The sequence below is a fragment of the Apis cerana genome, linkage group LG11 (genome assembly GCF_029169275.1).
Source record: "Apis cerana isolate GH-2021 linkage group LG11, AcerK_1.0, whole genome shotgun sequence".
In the NCBI taxonomy this organism is placed as follows: Eukaryota; Metazoa; Arthropoda; class Insecta; order Hymenoptera; family Apidae; genus Apis; species Apis cerana.
Genome location: NC_083862.1, coordinates 9,997,366 through 10,017,465, shown reverse-complemented (window position 1 = coordinate 10,017,465; position 20,100 = coordinate 9,997,366). Strand labels below are relative to the sequence as shown.

The 20,100-nt window shown below is 38.6% G+C and overlaps 1 protein-coding gene across 1 annotated transcript in view; it reads left to right on the top strand.

Moving 5' to 3' along the window:
* Positions 1 to 130: 130 nt before the first annotated feature.
* LOC107997697 (nuclear hormone receptor E75) overlaps positions 131 to 20,100 on the top strand; it is a 155,290-nt gene continuing 135,320 nt past the window's right edge. Inside the window, exon 1 of the mRNA XM_062081718.1 lies at positions 131 to 2,095. Coding sequence (XP_061937702.1) covers positions 1,903 to 2,095 — 193 coding nt within the window. The 5' untranslated portion in view covers positions 131 to 1,902. The remainder of the gene's footprint in view (positions 2,096 to 20,100) is intronic.

The window sequence follows — 20,100 nt, the reverse complement described above, 5'->3', positions numbered from 1 at the left end:
GAGGGCAAGAATGAAACAGATATAATACCGAGAGAGAGATATCGAGAGCGAGGGAGATATCTAGATAGAGGAAGAGAGAGAAACGAGAGCGCTTATGCACCGCTGAATCTATCGCGGCCGGCCGCACTCTCACTTTCGCCGGCGCCGATGACGGTTCTCGTCGTCGTCGGCTCATTGCCGTCTGCGCTCCAACCACCGACTTTTTTTCCCGTTTGACCGTGAGTGTGACACATTACGCACTGATCCACGTGCTTTTCATCAAGGAAAGTGTCTCGATAGAGAAACAGAAAAAAGTGTGGAGCATAGAGGGCGCGCTTTCGCAATGATCTCCCATGTTTGTTTCGACCACGTGATCGATTATATCGATTATCGATCGAAGTGAGAGAAACGACGCTAACCTCGCGCGAGACAAGCACAAAGTGCGTAATCGAAGCTAGTCTGGTTGTCGCGAGACTCAACGGAGTCACGTTGCTTTTGATTTACCTCGTGACGAAACTCGAGCAGGGGTTGACGCTCTTGGAGGCCTTCGTGACGATAAACCGCGGTCAACCGTGGAGGTGGATTTCGGTCGCTGTCTTCGTCTCGATCGTTTGTTAAGGGTGACAGAGGAAAACCGAGAGTGCTCCAAGAGAGGGGGAGAGTAATTCTAGTACGAAAGCGGGAGCGAGAAAGCAGAAGGGAGGAGGACGCTGCGTGGGTGGTGGGAGAGAGGGAAAGGTCGGCAGTGGCTCGCGAGGGACTACTCGTATTCCGAGGACTGTTGTTTTCGGCGAACTGCTAAGAAACACTCGTCCACGCGGACCGGCCTTACGTGTATTCTCCCTTTACGCATTCTTTTATCGTGCGATAATAACGCTTTGTGAAGATTGAAAATTTTCTATCAGTGATATTTCGATGTTTCGAACGCGATCAAAATTGTGTTTTACATGTGTTATTCAAAATTGTGAAACGTTAATTGTGTGACATCTTCATCAATTTCTGAGGTTATGAATGGAAATATTCCGATCAACTTTTGGAATTAATGGTTTATTATTTTTTTCTCGAAGTAATTATTAGAACTATAATTTAAATATGTTTATCTATGCCCTCGAAAAACTATTCATTTTTCGTATTCTTATTTCGAGAGTTGAAATATTACGTCAGTGATTTTTCATAGTGTTCGTTCGAGTTCTCTAACGAACTGGAATCGATACGGACTGTGTATCGATATTTCTAACAGACGATCGCTCGAAGGATTGACACGTGTGTGGATTGATGGACGAGAAATCTTCCGTAATATTTGAAAGTGGACAGTGATTCGAATTTTTTCGTGATATCGAGACAGTTCGCGTTTTTCTTCGATCGAATATTTACTCGCTGGTGATTGTAATTCCTCGATGGGACGCGATTACGAGTCGTTAGCGTCGAAATCGAACTCGCGGCGCGCGTAAAGTGAGTGATTAGTTCAGAGTATCGCCGCGAGGGCTTCCATTGCAGGTGTCACGCCGCCGCAAGACATTGACCGTGACATTCGAGAGACATCCGCGCGGAGATACAGTGAAACATAGCGACAAAACCGAGTGAGTCAAGCATCGTTGGTGACTGAAGTAAATATTGTGCTTTTTCTATCGTTCGTGTCTCGATCTACGCCGAAATTGAGTGTCGTTTCGGTGACTCGTCTACGAGTGGCTGGCTATTAATGTGCTCGCGTGTTTCGTGAATGAAGCCGATCGTAACGGTCTTTCGCGAGAGATTTTCAAGTGTAATCCCGTGACCCGCGGCCGCGGGTGAAACGCATTAAACGTGGCTCACACAGGAAGGGACAGAACCGCCGAAATCCAGGCGGAAGTAAGGAGTGCGATCAGGGTACTTCATGGCTGGTGCCCCAGGCCGCCCCAGGGGCACCGTGGTGACACGGTTTTGATGTCACCACAGTCTCAAATGCGAGGAAATCATAGAAACGGAGGACCAACGCAACAACCACCGCCAGCAACCGTCGTAGTCAGTTCAACGTCCAGTATGAGACCACCGCCACCGCCTCCGCCCCCCCGAGCTAGAGCGTCCAACGAGGGTAAGGGCCACCACGAGGAGCCTACTAGTTCTATTCCTGATCTCGGTGAGTTTTAATTTATTTTTCTTTTTCGAATGATATAACGTTAGATAATTTCGTTATAATAGTAGATAATACGAAGCATCTAAGATTTTTAATTTTATTTCGGAGTGTTAACGACAAAAATTGAGATATTTAAAATATAGGATAAATTTTTGAATATACAATTATTATAAATGTTATTTAAAATTTTTAAATTCTTTTTAATTATATACATTTCAATTTGAAATATATGAGGTCAATATATCGTATATTTCAACTTGATCTAAATACAACTCAATCAATTGTTAGGTTAAGTTTTAAGGATTTATTTCGTTTTTAATAAGAATAAGAATAATGATACGTAAAGAATAACGATTAGTTTGGATTTTGTGCTTTTCTCCGTTATCGTTTAGATACGTAGAAATGAATAATTTCGACTGATAATCGTAATCTGGTTTTTAAATAATATCGTAGCGTCTTTTACAATAATGATCGCCAAAAATTGATAATATTTGGGGGACAGATTATCATGATAATGATCTTTCTTATTAGACGTTCGAGTATTCGCAATATATATTTTTTTAATCGAAAATGAAATAATTTCGTCAGATTGATAATTCACTTTGTATCAAACTGATTGAATCATAAGGGAAAATTCTAGATTATTTAGATTTTAATCAATGTTAAATCTTGAATTTTAAATCGCATTACATAGATTTTTATTGCATATCTTTTCTTACTTTAAAATTGAATTAAAAAATTTCACAGATATAGAAGAAAGATTATTATCAGAAAAATCGAAAATTATTCAATCTAAATATTTTAATTCAATTCCTTATAAATATTATCATGCAAATTGAATATCGTCACGATTAATTTTATCCATTCAATCTCTGAATAACGTTCAATGAATTTACCACGCCATAGGAGTTAAAACAACCGATCTAAAGATAACAGTTAATGTATCACGTACTCGAATAAAACAACCCAATATTTAGAAACTCCGTAGTTATCATAATCACATAGTGTACAATAACAAAGGCTCATTTGCATAAACGTTTCCCAACAAGCTTACGAATAGTTAGAAAAATTTCCATTACCTTGTTCATCTCGAATTTCTACGCCAAATATTCCATATTTCATCCAAATATATTCAATAAAAGTAAATATATGATTCATCTTTTCGCTATGTTTAACTATTGTTAATAACTGAAGAAAAACTTTGTTTCTCGATTCTTCGAAAAAAAAAAACATGAATCATCGTTTCGTGACAAATTTCCAAACGAACGATAATTGCCATCTTGAATGAAAAACAGAAGCAAATATAGAGACGCCTCCTCTCCGATGTTCACAGCGTTCCTCGTGTTCCGCCTGGTGTACTATGTTTAGTGTTTACGTCTGTACGTTTCATTAACGATAAGCCCCGCTAAGCGCTATCGTCTGCGCTCTTCGTGACAGCCGGACGTTTGTGTAACGCGAAGGCCGAACGCGTAGGAGAGACGGGGAGAGAAAGTTGACAGTGCCGCGACGTTGGAAAGCTCGATCGAGCTATTTCGTGCCTAAAAATAAGTTTTTCATCTCTTCGACGGAGGTAAAAGCTCCCTCTCACCGCTATTCGGTTTGTATACGGTGCTTTTACTCTGAATATATCGGTCGTGGCGTGTAAGCAAACAGTGATAGTCGTGGGTTTACTTCGCGGATGCACGCGGTTCTCTGTCTACTTATTTTTCTTCGTTGCACTTTCTTTCCTTTTTACTTTTTGGTTAAATTACGGTGAAAAAGGATATAAATCTTTGTCGAGCATCGCAATTTTCACGTATTACGGTATTTAAGGTGTTTTAAGGTGTTAGAAAAAGGTTAGCTTCTAGAGATTTCGTAGGGATATGAGAGGTTAGGTTAAATAATCGACGAAGCGAGAAGTATACTATTAGTGAAATATAGCTTTCTTTGGCAGAAACGATTCGATATGATTAATAAATTTGGGATGGATTTCGATGGGATAAAGTATAGTTATATAATTTGATAAAATACTGCCATTTAGAATAGTTTAATTTACGAAGAGTAAGCGTCGCGTCAATAATAGTTTTTAATTTAGAAGTATTTTTAATTTACATTATTGAATTTTAATATTGTGCTTGTGAAAAGGAACTTTAAGGATATATTTTCAAATAGATTTTACTATTTTAATTTGAAGAAGTTGAATTATTTATATCATCATGTAATAGGTTTAATTTTATATAATTTGATTTATTATTCGATTCGATCGTAGCTACCTTAACCTGATAACTTAACCTAAATAAACGATTATAAAAAAAGTTCTATAACTTAAATGTATAATTTTCTTACAATTAATTTATGATTCTTTCATCGTTCAAATATTTTTCTTTTATAAAAAGTATTAATCGATGTTCTTGGCAAGCAGAATGATTGATAACTCGTTTTTACACGTTGTATACAAACGGACTTTGTTAAACAGAGTCGAATCACTCGAGTGCACGTGCACTTCGAACGACATAAAATCTTGTTATTCTCGAAACTCAAGCCTCGAGTACCGACCGTTTTACAATCCCCCTTTACCTACTGTTCGTTATTAATTCAAATAAATTGGTATCGAAAGGCAGACACACGAGATTATAGGCGGAAGGTGAACTCGAAAACGAAAGTAAATCGATGAAGTGGTTCAATAGACACGTTGTTCGAGACGAATGCGTTACGGGGGCTTCGTCCCTTGAAAGGTAATACTCGAGCTGCTTGATAATCGATAATCGATCCATCGTCGATGAACAGAGGCCTTCTTGCTGGCGAAACAATTTGCATATGCGAGTCGCTCGATTCGCGCGGCCACCATTATTGATTCGGGCGATGCGATTGGACGTGCTACAAAAATGGCAAATATTACGTTCTAGCCGTTAATTATAGTCTATTCTTGTTTCTAGTTACGTTTCATTCCCATTTTGTATTCGTAACAGTTTGCAATGATGGTAACATTAATTTGAATTTCGTTTCAAAATAGTTCTTAGAATTCTTAATTTTAAAGGTTAGGTTAGGTTAGATATAGATTTGAAATTACGTTTAAGAATTAAGAATTGTATTTCGTATTTCCTTGGATTTTCTTCAGGATGAAGTTTAATTATGTAAGTGTTATTTTCTTTTTTTCGAATTTTATTTAAAATCAGGAATTTTATTCGGTATTTTATTTTTTATTGAAATCTTTTCGGTAGATTATACGAAATATTTAAAATTTTAAATGGTAAAAGATGTCTTGTTTTTTTTGTCCAAAGTATTTTTAAAGATAAAATTCATTAATTTTTATTCTGCAACGATGCTTTTTATCTTTATAACGTTTATCTAAAGAAATTACATAAGAAAATTAATATTAATATAATTTGCATGTATAAGAAAAATAAAGTGAATTACGACAAATGTAGAATAGTAATAAAATTCAAAACTAGTACGCATAAAATCGAATAATTAAAGTTTCGTTTCAATTTATTGCTAAACGAAAGCGAGTGGAACTATCTGAGCGTGTTGAAAACCTGTTTAAACTTGTGCAAATATTAATCTCGCAGGCATCTCGGTCCCGTTGGAAATTTAAATAACAAACAGTTTCGGCATGGAAGATCGGCCGGTTTGTAAAGATAACGACCTCGACACGCAAATACAATTTAAGTCACTGACATTGTCGTTAATGTCAGGGCCGAACATCTACTGATCATCCGATCGATAAAAATCAATTGTGATTTACACATTTTAATATACATCAATTCATTTTTTCCCTCATACTTGCCACTTGATAAAAATGATATAAGAGAAAATTACTCGTATATTCTAAGGATTCACAATGAAATTTTTTAATATCTTTAGTATCCTATCTCATCTCAAAAAAAAAAAAGGAAAAAAGAATTTGTTCTCATTTCACTGAATATTTATCCAAATGTAATCGAATTCAGAAAATTTAATGAAAACACAATGGAAACTCGCCGGAATTCAGAGATAATTTCAACGTTCACGTTTACAAATTCATAGAGAGGGATTGGAATTCTCTATTTGCACGGCTCGATGATACTCGAGTCGGACGACAGGTTGTCACGCTTGATTTTTCCTCTGATAAACGGCGGCCAGTCGCAGTTGTGAAAATACGATGACATTGAACGGGAGGTGCGTTATCACGGTTACGATGACGTAGCTGATAAAGGGAGTAGATCCCATGAACGATGAGGGTTTGGGATTCGAATGAATCGAGTCTGGATGGAACGTGAAAAATCGTATTTTCCATGGATCGATGTTCAATTGCTCGTGCAATCGTATAGATTCATCCCCCAGAATCGTATAATTCTGATCTTTCGAACTCGTCGAATTTATCATATTTATGGTTAAATTGATTAATAATCCTTGCTATTTTTTGCCTTGTAATTAAACTGATTGAAATTCCCACTTTTTTGTGGAATATGTTTAGAATATTGTTTATTAAGTATCGGTTGTTTTGTAAGTAAATGTTGATTCTTATTTCTTTTTTTAACGGATTATACTTGCAAGATTGTTTAATATGTCATATAGGCTTAATTAACTTGCGCGTTTGAGTCATCAGAATTACGATTCATTTAATATATTTGGTGTTTACCGTGGCGTTATCAATTGAAAGATAAAGAATGTACGAAAATTGTCTTGTCCTTGCCATTGACTCTCGTTTTTGAAACTTTGATTAATCTTGACTTAATTTAAATTGAAAAGAAATCAAATCAGTTGAATATCGTAAAAATTGAATTTTTCTGGTATAATTTTTTGTCAAAATTATTGTAGCTGCAAAAATATGTCTAGAAATATAATTCTTGAATCCTTTTTTAGAGATTTTTTAATTTATAATAAAGAAAAGTAGCTTCGGTAGGATTTTTTGAGTAAAAAAAAAAAAATTATAGACATAAATATGTAGATTAAATAAAAGATGGAAAAATATTTTTTACTCTTCATCAGATATTCGCCCTTGCATCTATCTTTGTTTATGAGAATAGAGAATGGGTTTCCACGATATATGCTAATTTCTTGACCAAGGAAAAGAGACAATCTTCGTGCTTGTTCTAAATATACTGTATATTCGAAGAGATGACGCGAGTGCCACGACCTTGGCCATGAGAAATTCCGGAAAGCGCCCCGAAAACCCACTGATACGTTTCGCCCGCATTCTGTATTAATAGTGAATTTCGTCTCATTCAAAATACATTTCTTCTTTCGATGTTTCAACGATTTTTTTCTTCATTCGAGTTGTTCGACCAATTTTTCCCTTAATTAGAAGAATGAAATTTTGATTTATTTTTAGTAAATGGGGAGGCAAAATGGGGAGGATAATGGATATGAGAATGTCATTGAGAAAAATGTTTTGGATTTGATTGAATTAAATGCGTTGGAAACGTTGAGGTCACGAGAAAAACAACCCTTGTACAATTTCAATTTGTGCAACTTAAAACTTTACAATTTGATTAAATAGGTCTTACATATTTTTTTCAAGGAAAATTTTTGCCATTCATACTCGGAAAAAATTCAAATTCGTTCATTCTTCAATCGTTTCAATTCTTTCAAGCTTACGTCAAATAAACAAATAGAATCAGATCCACAAATTAGAATTTAGAATTTTCTTCTAATACAATTAAAATATCGTATCCTGATTAAATATCTTCTTTCGATCCCACGTATCAAATCGATACACCCGTTAATATCACCTTCATCAAAATCAACCATTTCTCGATTCGCTCTTGAAACCCACGACGAAACAACAAACATGCGCATTATCCCTTAAATCATCCACCCACGCTTTATGCAGTGTCGAAATTACACGAGGACACGAAATCATCCATGACTATTCCGTTTGTTTTCACGAACCGCAGACGCGAAAACAACGCTGTTTCTCGCGGTGGTCGTCGCTTTATTTGTGCCTGCGAAGAAGAATGCCAGGTAGATGGGAACGGGCGAAGGCGGAGGGGCGGCGGAGGTGGCGTTGTTGATCTCGAGTGGGCCAAATCGACGTTTTCTTTTTTTTCCCCTCTTTTTTTTTTTAAATACTTGTCAGCGTTATCGTGGCTCCGCATTATCGGCTGACTGGAGGCCAAGGCTCGGCGTGACGTGTATCCAAAGAAGAGGGAGATGAAGACGGAGTACGATCGCCAGAGGACGATTCTTCGCTCCGTTGGCTTTGCCCTCTTCGAACATCTTCCTCTTGGATGAGAGAGTGTTGGATCGCAAAAACCGACTTCTCCTCCTGCCTCTTCTGAGGAGAAGAATTTCGCGATACATCTGTGTCTCGCGCTCCAACGGACCACTGTTTTCCATCCTTCCTTCTGAATAAACGACCCTCGTTCATTATAACTCGCGACTTCTATCCTCCGCACAGGATAGAAGGGAATTTTATTCGGGCAAGGGATGATGTGATTAAATGGAAACGAAAAGGAATGAAATTTGTTTAATAAAAAATTAATTTTTCGGAAAAGTTCTCTGATTTTCTAAAGAAAATAAAAAAAAACAGGGATTTCTGGTATAACGATATCGATAATTTATTTGTACATGTATTAAGGAATTAATCGATTTCATCACTTGTATATTTTGAAAAATTATTTACTAAAAATTTATTTAACTTAACTTGAAAAAAAATTTCATTCTCTCTTTTCGTCCCAGTGTTTATTAATATCCTGCGCAAAAGCAAGGAAAATTTAAAATTCGTATGATTTTAAGTTAGGGGGATTATCTTGATATCTTTATATCGAATATCATTAATTGGAAATGATGGATTCCCTTGTGGATCCACAGGTTGAAAACCGCTGGAACGAACGATAAACGAGCTCCTGTATCGTCGTCGATGATTCCGTGATATAACTTGGCGATAAACAGTCTCGGATTAAATGCTCTTAATGGAATCATTAGTGAGAGGATTAATTATTTTTAATCTCGATAATGGATAGGGCGAGGAAGTTTTCGGTTCGTTTTGATTCAATGTGGAAGAAAGGTTAGCCTTTCTCTTATGATACGTACAATTTTCTGGCTGATATTTTTAACGAGGTATATCTTAAAATTAAATTTAACTCCATATCCATCGAGTTTTATAAAAAGAAACATTTATTTTATTTCTGTTTGATAAACTACTCTATCCATTGTTCTTCCTGCTTGCCGATACCTTCGTTCAGGAACATGGAAAAATTTCGGGTCTAAAAATTCTTTCCACGTCGATTTAAAAATAGTTTAAAGCGCCTCGTAGAGTTCAATGTCAGTCTGAATAGGCTTGTATGCAGAGGGTGTGAACCGCTGCACTCCGCAACGTGTACCATGGGCGCAGACACCCTTCAGTCCTCGTCTCAAGGTGCGTGCGTGTGCGTGCATTTCCGACTACATGCATGCAGCACGTGCGCGTCAAGTGCGTGCAGCACTATCGTGCTCGTATGCACCGTGCACGCCAGTGGTTTCCAAACTTTCCGTTTCGAAATTCAACCCTTCCTCCTCTCTGTAAAATTAATTTTCCCCCGCTAATTTCATAGCCTTTCCTAAGTTTGAAATATATCGTATGCATGTCCAATAATAAATAAAATATGCAAGTAGATCCTCTATTTTTGTGGAATATTAAATATCGAACAATGGAACGTTGAAATAATAAGTAATTTGGAATTCGATGTGAATCGAATTGATCGAACTGGATAGATATTTTTCTTATTTGTTCGATGCTCGTCGAAAGGCAATGAAATCAGGAATGGAAATTCTCTCTCGTAAATTTCGGTCGTATCTTTCCATCTCGAAGAAAACTTTCCATTCCATAAAAAAGTTGGAAGATCACAAGAAGGGCCAAATGGGTAAGAATCGACCGATAAGCAGAGCAAATATTTCTAAGTTTATCTCTAGAACCTGTTCATTCTCAAAAAAAAAACTCCAAATTAGTCAACTCACTTTCGTTCCTTGCCTTCTCCCACGAAGATTAGATTTTCTACAACTTTTTAATTGTCACAAAACGTGAAATGAATTTCAATACATTTAATAATATTCTTCTTCGCAATAACATGCTTGCCGAATGAAATTTAAAAAGGAAAGACAAACTCTTTCAAACGAGATGAGAAAAATATTAACAAAACTTTTCTCTCCTTTGTTCGAAAAAACAAATCGTAATACAAATTTCATTGTCTCCAAGAGGGTGAACTAATTAACGCATCGTGTAACATGGATCTGGACAGAGAGAAGCGTGCCAACCGTCCAGACACAACCCCACCCTTTCTCTCCCTTTAACCCCCGCCAGGGCACTTTTTTTTTTTCACCGGTCGAATAGCTGTCCCACACACGGTAATTTACAGAATGATCCGCGCTAGGGGAAAAAAGAAAAAGAATATGGCGAAATCGCATCGGATAGGCGATAATATGGGAGCACGTCGATGCTGAACGCGCTTTCAGGTTCAAGGGTAGAATGCATCGGGCTAATTACTTGTTGCGTGGCGTGTATCTCACCGATCTTTTTTTCGACCAGACAGCTAGTTTGTCGAATCATTATTCGTCTCTCATAATTTATACTTTGTTTCCTTCCATCCGTCAGGATGTAGATGCATTTAGATATATTTTTTTATTGTAACCGAAAAAAAGATATCTCCGTATTTAACATTTATCATTCGTAGCAAAAAAAAAAAAAAAATAATATATAAAAATTCTATCGAATCAGTTTTATCAACTTTTCTCAATATGATCTCGAAAAAATATAATTTCACCATAATGTAAAACGTAATGCCCTTTTCTCTTGTCGATTTACAAAAACTTGCACTTCTCTATTCTCTATTCAAATTCTTCCACGGAACTCGTTCAAAAATTCTCGCGGCCGAGGCTGGTTGTCAACGAATCGGCATTTCTCGAAGTAATTAGTGACTTTTAAAAATGTCCCTCTTTCATTTCCCTCGGCCATTGTCTGACCGGTTCTGCTCCGTTTCAACGACACGCCGAGACACCCTTCACACACGCACTCGCGCGACTTCACGTACGAGCGTTTGGCCCCCCTTTTCATCCTCCACCATTATTGTCTGCCCTTTTACCCCCGTCCTCCGCCTCCCCGTGTTCCCTACTCGTCGCCCTCGGCATCTCTTCTTCTCCCGTGTCGACGCGTGTCTGTCTGGCCTCTTCTCCTCTCTCTCTCTCTCTCTTCTCTCTCCTCTTTTTCTTCCTCCTCCCCCTTTTTTCTTTTTTCTTTTTTTTTTTTTACCATGGAAAGGGAAGGTACGATCGTCCTCCCTGCACTCGGTGGTGGAAAACGTATTCGTCGAAATGAAAGATTTTTTTCTCCTCCCTCCCTTTTCCTTTGCCTTCAGTCTGCCTGATTCTTTGAGTCTTAACTCGATCTTAATTGCTGGTCGGTGAATGGGATTACGGGGGATTCGGAAATCGGAGAGAAAGAGAGAATGGGAAAGGCTTTTCTTCGACCAGACGACGAGGATCGTGGTTACTGTGAAACGGTGAATCAGTGAGAGGAGTTAAATGTTTGGGCATTTTATAAGGTGTTTTGTGTAATTTGTGTGAAACGAGGAAATTCAACGATAAGATAAGATCGGTCTCTTTGTCTCTGGATTGCGAAATAATTGGCGTTGTTTAACGCCAACGTTGCTTTCAATCGATGAGAAGAAACATCCTTTTATTTATTTTTAATATTCGTTTTAATATACCTTCTCTCGAATTCATCCCTTTTCCACTGTTTTTTTTTTTACGTTATTTACAAACGGAGTACTTTTGAACGGGGAAATTATTAACCGCGGGCAACGTTTAATATATAAAATAATTTAAAAAAGGAAACAATTTTATCTTTGCTTAACACCCTCGCTCACGAATCATCGCGAATTCTTCGAAAATATTGAAAGATTTCTTATTAAAAAAAGGCACGCTTTTTCCTTGAAAAAAAAAAAAGAAATAATATCAATAGGATATGGAAAGATAGCGCAAGAACTCACGATCCTGATCCTGGATCTGGCACCGGATATCTCAACTGCGTAAATCCATCGTGTAATTATTGTTTCTTGAAACGAGACGACCACTCCGTCGTCGGGACGTCTGAATGCGTCAATCGTGACGGCATTGTTCGTTCAATGAGAGCGACAGAATGGTGGCGAGAGCAATGCTCCTCGAGAGAGTGCATCGTCGAAGTGCACCGCCTTGACCCTGCCTCTGCTGCACCGCTCTTGATTCCATGCCCCAATTTAAACCCGGCCGAGACTCGATTTCTCGGAGCACGCACACACACACACACTCCTCTCCTCCCTCTTATCCTTTCGTTTCTTCAATGTGCTTCTTCTCGAAAAAAAAAAGAAAAAAACAAAGGAAAGATTTTTGTTTGTGGAAAGTTTTTGTTTGAATGTGGATTGGGGCGAGGGTTTTGAAGTAATATCAATTATACCGTTAAAAGCTTAGAAATTGAAAGTAGGCTTCTGCAATCTTTGCAGGATGATTTATTTCAATTTTCTTTTTTTCTTTTTCTTTCGATATCGACGAACAAAAGTTTGATTTTTTTTTTTGAAGGTAATAGTAATTCTTAAGTTGATTAATTTTATAGAATTTCATTATTGGGTAGAATTAAAATATACAAAGTATCTATAAATAAAAAAAAAAAAAAGAAAAATTCGTTGGTTCAATATCTATGGAGAAATTTTAACAAGATAATCTTAACTGATCTCGAGTTCAAAACTGTCTTCTTTAAAGTTGAAGATTTATGTTCAGACGTACATATATATCTCATAGAATGTAACTTGTGAATTTTATTTCTTTTTTTTTATATATATTTTTTTTAAATGGAACCATTTCTTTGAAGTTTTATCGAGGAAAGTTCAAGGCAAGGTGTTTTTTTTTTTACAAGTCATCTTCTTTTTTAAAAAGCGTCAAGATTTTAATGGTTGACTCACGCTTACCACTCAAACTGCCACGAATCAAAGAAAAAGTTTCTAAATTTTATTCTTTTTTTCCCTTTCAATATTTCTGTATCGTACACGATAGAAAAAAAAAAGAAGAAAAAAAAAAGATAGGACGATATTTATACATCAATTGTATATTATCGTTAGAAATTAAATTATTTTCATTCAAGAGTTGCGCAATGTTGTAACACATATTGCAAAAAACGTAATCAAGAAATTTTTCATTAGATTGCCTTTTAAAAATAAATTTTGCAATCGCATTATCGTTTTTAATTTATCGGCCGTTTATCTTTAATGTTTTACGCAATAGCGCTCAAATAACGAACAACAAATACTTAATTATAGATTTGCAATAAATATAAATATCGAGTGATAATAAAAAAATTTATACGCGAAAAGGAACATCATCGTATAAACTATGGACGCTCGCAATCCTACGTTCGTTTCATATTTCCAAATAATATTTTATTCATTTCGAGTTTTGCTCGATTAAACGCGAGAAAATCAATGCACGAAATTACGAAGTCAGAAAAATATTTAGGACAGACGTATGAAGTATGATAATCTACGGTCGAGTCAGAAGAATTCGAGGCGTATCGAACCTCTTATCAGTCAAGGTTAAGCGATATGAGGCGTTATTCTTTTTTATATATATATATATATATATATATATATATAAAACATATATATATATACATATATATGTATATAATAGTTCCAGTTTCATCGATCGATTCGTCTGAGTGGTTCAATTCTTCTCCTCCTTTTTTCTTTTATCTTATATATTCTCGACGGAATTCCGCGAAGAATCTTCGTCAAAGTGTTAAAGCAATATTTATAAATACCTTATTTCGATTCCCAATGTCGAGGCGTTATAGAAATAGACACGCTCGTTTTCATTTGTCCTCAACCGAAGGATAGAGACGGTCGTAAATTCGGGCCAGTCTCGATTTCGTCGCAATAAATCGAAATACGGTCTACGTGGTTTTATTATATATTTTTCTTTTTCTTGATTTATCTTGAAGAAATACGATATTCACGATTCTTGAAATCACACGACATACACGTGTAATTCACACTATGTGATTCGCATTATGCAATATTCATTTATGTATTCATTCGTTTGGAAAAAAAAAGTGCATTATTTAGACGATACGTGTAAAGTGGTGTAATTTAACTTTTAAATTAAATCGCCATTAATGGAAAATTTAAAAATATCTCTTTCCTCGTGGAAAAATCATACTTTACAATTTACACGTGCGAGCTTCAACGATATCTAATCATTCGGCCAACTTGTATATAATTAAAAAAAAACTGCTCGCTTAATATCTCATTATCATACAAAAATTACCACCTTATACGTTTCATCGAAATTCATTATCAAATATCGCGTGGACGCTTATTATTAAATAATACGATAAGTCCTTATATTAATTTAAACTTTTACGAATATAATTAAGAAAAATCAGATAAAAATTATCTCTTGAATTTCAGTTTTCCAGTCAATCCAGTATCCCAATGTGTCCCGCGCATGCCATTCGAGATACATCGATTATCGCTCGTTCGATTCCCGATTTTTCCCGAGGAAGGAAAGAGAGAAAGAGGGGGAGGGGGACAAGTTTCCTCGAACTCGGCCTAAGAAAGGCGGTTATCCCGGGTGCAAGCGCAGAAACGGAGCGCGGATGGACGGAAAACGCGTCGCGTCGGGTCGGCGTACCACGAATCCGCCTGCTCCACCCGCTCGAGCGGAGCGGTGCGACGGTGGTGGAAAGGGTGACCAGTGGAAGGGTTCAGTGTCTCGCAATGACCCCTGTTCGCTCGACAGTGCAAGGCAAGGGGGAATGACCTAGTCCCCTTGCGCCGCTGATACGCTCCTGTCGCGCCGCAACCCGCTTCACCTTCGCGTCACGTCGACATTGCGGTTCGCCTTCCCCAGAGGGAGGCACGGCCAACACTTTTCTCGGAACTTGCACGCCAACCCCCCTATAACGCTTCCACACACGTCGCGTCGGCCTTGTCTCTTCGATTGATCGCCCCTTTTTCTCTTATCGATGGACGAATCACGGGTGTTCCATGTCGCCTCTCTTTTTTTTTCTCCAACGTATCAATCGAGATTTTTCCAAGTACACTTGATTTATGGAATCCTCGATCAATATCAATTTTTTCTCGAAGGAGAAGGAGATTAAGCTCACATTGTTTCGATTAATTTCTCTCTGAAAACTTTGTTGTGGCTACACCATCCAATCTCTACCCCCTTATTTTAATCGAGCTATATTAATCCTCGTTGCAATTCTTCCAATGCCGAGCAATCGTTCTACCCTCCTCGAAGGGGGGATGGAAAAGCTCTCTATACCCTGCTATAGTCACGCGATCGACAAAATTAGCACTAAACGATGGCAGGTGCGATCGATTCGGTACACATTGATCGCATCGATGAATAATAATCTAGCAGAATCGCAAGATGGGGGAACGTTTGTCGAACTTTGTCGTGCGGCATCGATCATTGACCTCCCTCTCCCTCCCTCTCGCGAAGTTTAAGGTCCCGTCGAGTGGATGACGCCGGGGGTTGATCAGCATCGCTCGATTGGAGGGGATGATGAGAGGGAGGGAGAGAGTGGTCACGCTCGGAAGGAAGGGAAGAGGAAGAAGGATCACATTTTACGATAGCCCTCTTTTCCCCCTTTCCAACCCTCCCCTCTACCTCCGAGCTGGTTTATACCTCGCTGAGAGGCCGATACGCTACGTCGAGACACCCTCCAACCCCTTGAGCCGCGGACCCTCGAACGCAAAGTCTTTTCCACCCCTTCTTCGCCGCGGCGGCGGCGGGAAAACGGCGACCAGAGGTGGTGGAGGGTTGGGGAGGACGATGCCATTGCACTGCACTGGGTGAGGGTCATTACTCCGAGCAAGGCGAGCCGGTGACCTCGGCGCCAACGCCCGGAATCGATCCGTACCCTCCTCCCCCGCCGGTCTGCCGTGTCTGACACGGGGGGGTGCAATGCACCGTGCGATTCTCCACTTTTATTATTAGGTGCGCGCGTGCACCGGCAGAGGGCACGAGGCGCTGTTACCCTTCCTGGAAGGGTTGATACCGTGTCAATCGTTGGAGTACGATTTTCAGTATTCGATTCGATCGCTCAGGTTGTTCGAAAATCGGCGAAATACAATATTGAATTTGTTGTTAAAGTAAATTAAAATGAGCAAAAATATTGGATTATATCATATTCAAACGGAGAATTTAAACGATGCTTGTCTGATAATAATAATGATAATAAATGGGGACGAGGATTATATTATCGGATGATCCATCGAGATTGGTAGTTGGAATAGATTGAATGCTGTCTCTAATTATCGGTTCGCGTGATTTATGATGGCTCGTTTCGAGAATTGGAACGGGCGAGGAGGGGAAAAATTGGACGAAATTGTTTAAGGAGGGCGAAGGAAGAGCGTTAATAAGGGAGGATGGCTGCGGAGGTGGTGCCGGGTGGAACGAACGAGATCTGGGTCGTTTAAGTATAATCGACGAGGGTCGATCCGACGCGATTACGGGGTGATTGGGTGACTAGGTGAACTTTTGCTTTTCTTTGGGTATTGTCATTTGACAGATGGCGTGAATTTTATGAATAATCGAATTTTATATAACAGGTCCGGTTAATTTACAATCAATTTATGAGACCGTTTTTTTTTTCCACTTGTGCAACAGTTTATCGAAATTAATTGTTTGAAAGTAAGTAGGAATACGATGTCTCATTGTTTCCACTAATATTTCTAACAATTCTCGCCCTCAGGTTACCGGAATAGTTGTGATATTAGAGAGCTATCTCTCGTGAACGTCAACCGCAGGTGCTTCAGAAAATGTTACACAATTAGAGTGACAATTAAATATTAATAAGATAGCGATTCGATGGTATAAAAAGTTTGTTGTTTCTTCTTCACGATTCAATCGTACAAATTATATTTGTATTTGCTTGCTTATCCGATGAGTTAAGCTTAACGAAAATTTATATAAAGATCATAAAAGAGCGGATCCAATTATCTAATAAAGTAATTCGAGATGATGAATTAACTTGTGCGCCACCTGTTTACCCTGAGCAACTCGAGCGAGAGAGATTAATCAGTACGAGGTGATAATTTAACCGAGGCTCATTAAGCAACGATACGCGCGCGAACATGGTGGGTGTTTGATACTCTCCTCGAGATAAATGCCAATGACTAAGGTTGCATGAATAGAGTAGCGAGTTCGTGAATGAGGAACGGATGCCTTTAATTTGCAATGAGTCATTCAGTTCGATTCTAATAGAGTTGTACGCCATTAGCATGGAGATTATCGCTCTTTGTTCCTTTCATAATTTTTCTTTCTTCCTTTCTTTTGATTTGAGAATCGTAGATACGACGTGGAATAAGAATTTTTCTCCATGATTCAAATTCTATTTTCTCTTTATGTGATAGATAGGTTTCTAGAGGAATTTGTTTCGTGAGTAATATTTTTCGATCGATGCATTAATAGAGAATTTTCGAATTTTTGCCGACCGATTATTCGTGGTGGAATGTTTGCTGGCTGACTTTTAGGGCTGGAACATAGATGGCTCTTTCGTGACAGACGGGCCCCGAACCGGGCCCAGGGCTGGATCTCTGAAGCCCTTTGTCGCCGCTAGGTGTCGACAGAAGTAGTTTGGAAAAGCAAAATTTTAGAACTCGTTCATCTTTTAATGCTAAAATTTTTAATTCGTTTTTTAATTATTCGAGCCTCGTCAACGAACGGTATCGTGCATAATAAATTTACTTAACGAGACTTAATATCTTCCTGATATTTTCCATGATACGTCAATCATGTGTCGAGTTATATATAAAATCGTTTTTTCCAGTGTACAAGAGTGTCGTATTACAAAGTGTCACGTTTCTTCGTTTCCTCTTGTCAGATATTTCCATCAATCTTCACGAATCTTCTGCCACACCGATCAATTTTCATCCTCGATTCTATTCATTGCTAATTAATTGAATTTAATTTATCATTTGTCAGAGGAAAGATAACGATATCGTTCGTATTGAAATTGTTTGAAAATGTTTATTGTACGAAGCTAATCCTTTTTGAAGGATTTTGAAATGATTTTTGAAACGAATACCGTGGGAGTTAACCGTGGAAGGGTTGTTTGCGTTAACTTTTGCAGATGCATTTGGGAAAATGGACAGGTAAATACACACGTATCTTTCCCTTTTCCACGATTTTTCGAAAAAGTATCACCTGTGTCCGGTTTTGCATTATAGGAACATATACTTTTTTCGTCGAATTTAAAATCAAACTCGCATTGGTAATAATAACAAATTTAATTTCCCAAGTGAAAATTTTATCAAATCATAACAATTAGCTTTTAATTCGAATTAAACATTTTACTTTTTATTCGATTTAATTACTGATTTTAAATTATGTACGTAATTGCTTCTTTAATACTCAAACTACAAAATATGATGATTTCCATTCGATGTAATATCTTTCTTAAAATTTCTTAAGTAGAAGCGATGAAGCCAAAGATTCGACGATTATTACTTAAGGATTACCTCGATAAACAGTTCTATGAATAATAAAATGATACTTCTTTCGACATACACGATTCTAATTTAAACGCAAGAACCATACCGACTCCATCCACTTAAAAGGGATTTGAATTACGAAAGATCGCAATATACGATTCGACAACAAGAAATCACGTTGCCAACCACAGGGATGAATCCTTTGTGAAATCGCACTATCCTTTGGGAATCGTGTTACGCGTTGCACGCGCCGCACCCCCGCGCACGATTCCATAATAAGGGGGGTGTGCTCTCCCTTAACATCCTCGGTTGCATAATACACCTCGAGGAGAGGTGTGCACGCGCGCAGCTGTCTACGCTCCTCGATTGTCGACGCTCCGCTCGGCCGGAAAAGAAGCGGAAAAGGGAGGAAAACTGGGGATCGCGGACGAAGGTCTCTTACGGAGGATCGAATTTTGATTCGGGCACGCCCCCACCTTCTCCTCCTTTCGATCGCCGCGCGTGGAGGATCCACGGTGGCGCTGCACCTGCCACGCACGTGCGTCGAATTCTTCGAAGCGGCCTTATGAACGATGCGATTGTACGAGCTCGTTCTTTCCTCCTCGCTGATCGACGAGATGTAATTTTTAAATATGGTTTTGGACTTCTAGTTTCTGATCGAACGTTTCTTACAGCGTAGAAAATTAATGATGCAAGGATATGCAAGGATGTTTCTAAGGAAGGGCGAGTTGGAAGGGGAATTGGAAAGCTGGAAACTCTTTCATTCGTTCGCAGACTTGCCATCTGGGAAATTAAAAGGGGACGCTTTTCCGAGAGTTGGACAAAAGGTAACCCGCATCTGTCCACTCTTCTCGTTGCGTAAAAGCATCTTGATCATTTTCACGCGTGGATTCATTCATCCAGATTTTCCGGAAAACGTTACAAAGCGAAAGGATGCGTCGCCGCTCTACCTGATTCCACAATTTCCTCGATCGCAAATATCTCGCGCAAAGGTGCGCGGACGCAGCTGTCGATCATGGCGGAATATTCGGTCATTCGCCGTCCGAATTTTACGTAAACACCAGCTGTAAAGGGATCTCGGAAGGCCGAAACTGTTCGAAAGGGTTGACCTGTTGCGATTGCAGCTGCTTTCGAATCCACAGCGAGCCTCGTGGACGGAAGTTTGCATCATCGACTCGCAAACGTTCGACGCTTCGATATTTCCCCCGTTAGATCTTCCCTTCGACCGAGTTTTCTGCGTTAAAAAGAAAAAGCAAGGGAATAACGATTTCTTCGTAAAGGAAGAAACGTTAATTTTTACCAAACTTGAGAAATGAGAAAAGAAAGAAAAGAAAAATGAATTCAAAAGCGCGATCGTAAATAAACAGCTATTTAATTTATCGAAAAGGGAGATCTACTGAATTGAAAATGGTTCGAGGAAAGGTGGTGACGCAGAGGAATCGTTCCAGAACCGGGTTAGACGAGGTCTCGGGGACGTAGAGAGTTCCCCGATAGTCGATTCGAAAGAGGGAGGGGGGAGGGCCAACTATGCGTCGTCACCGAGAGAGAGAGAGAGAGAGAGAGAAAGAGAGGGGGGCCATCACGGTGCATCGGCCTGCA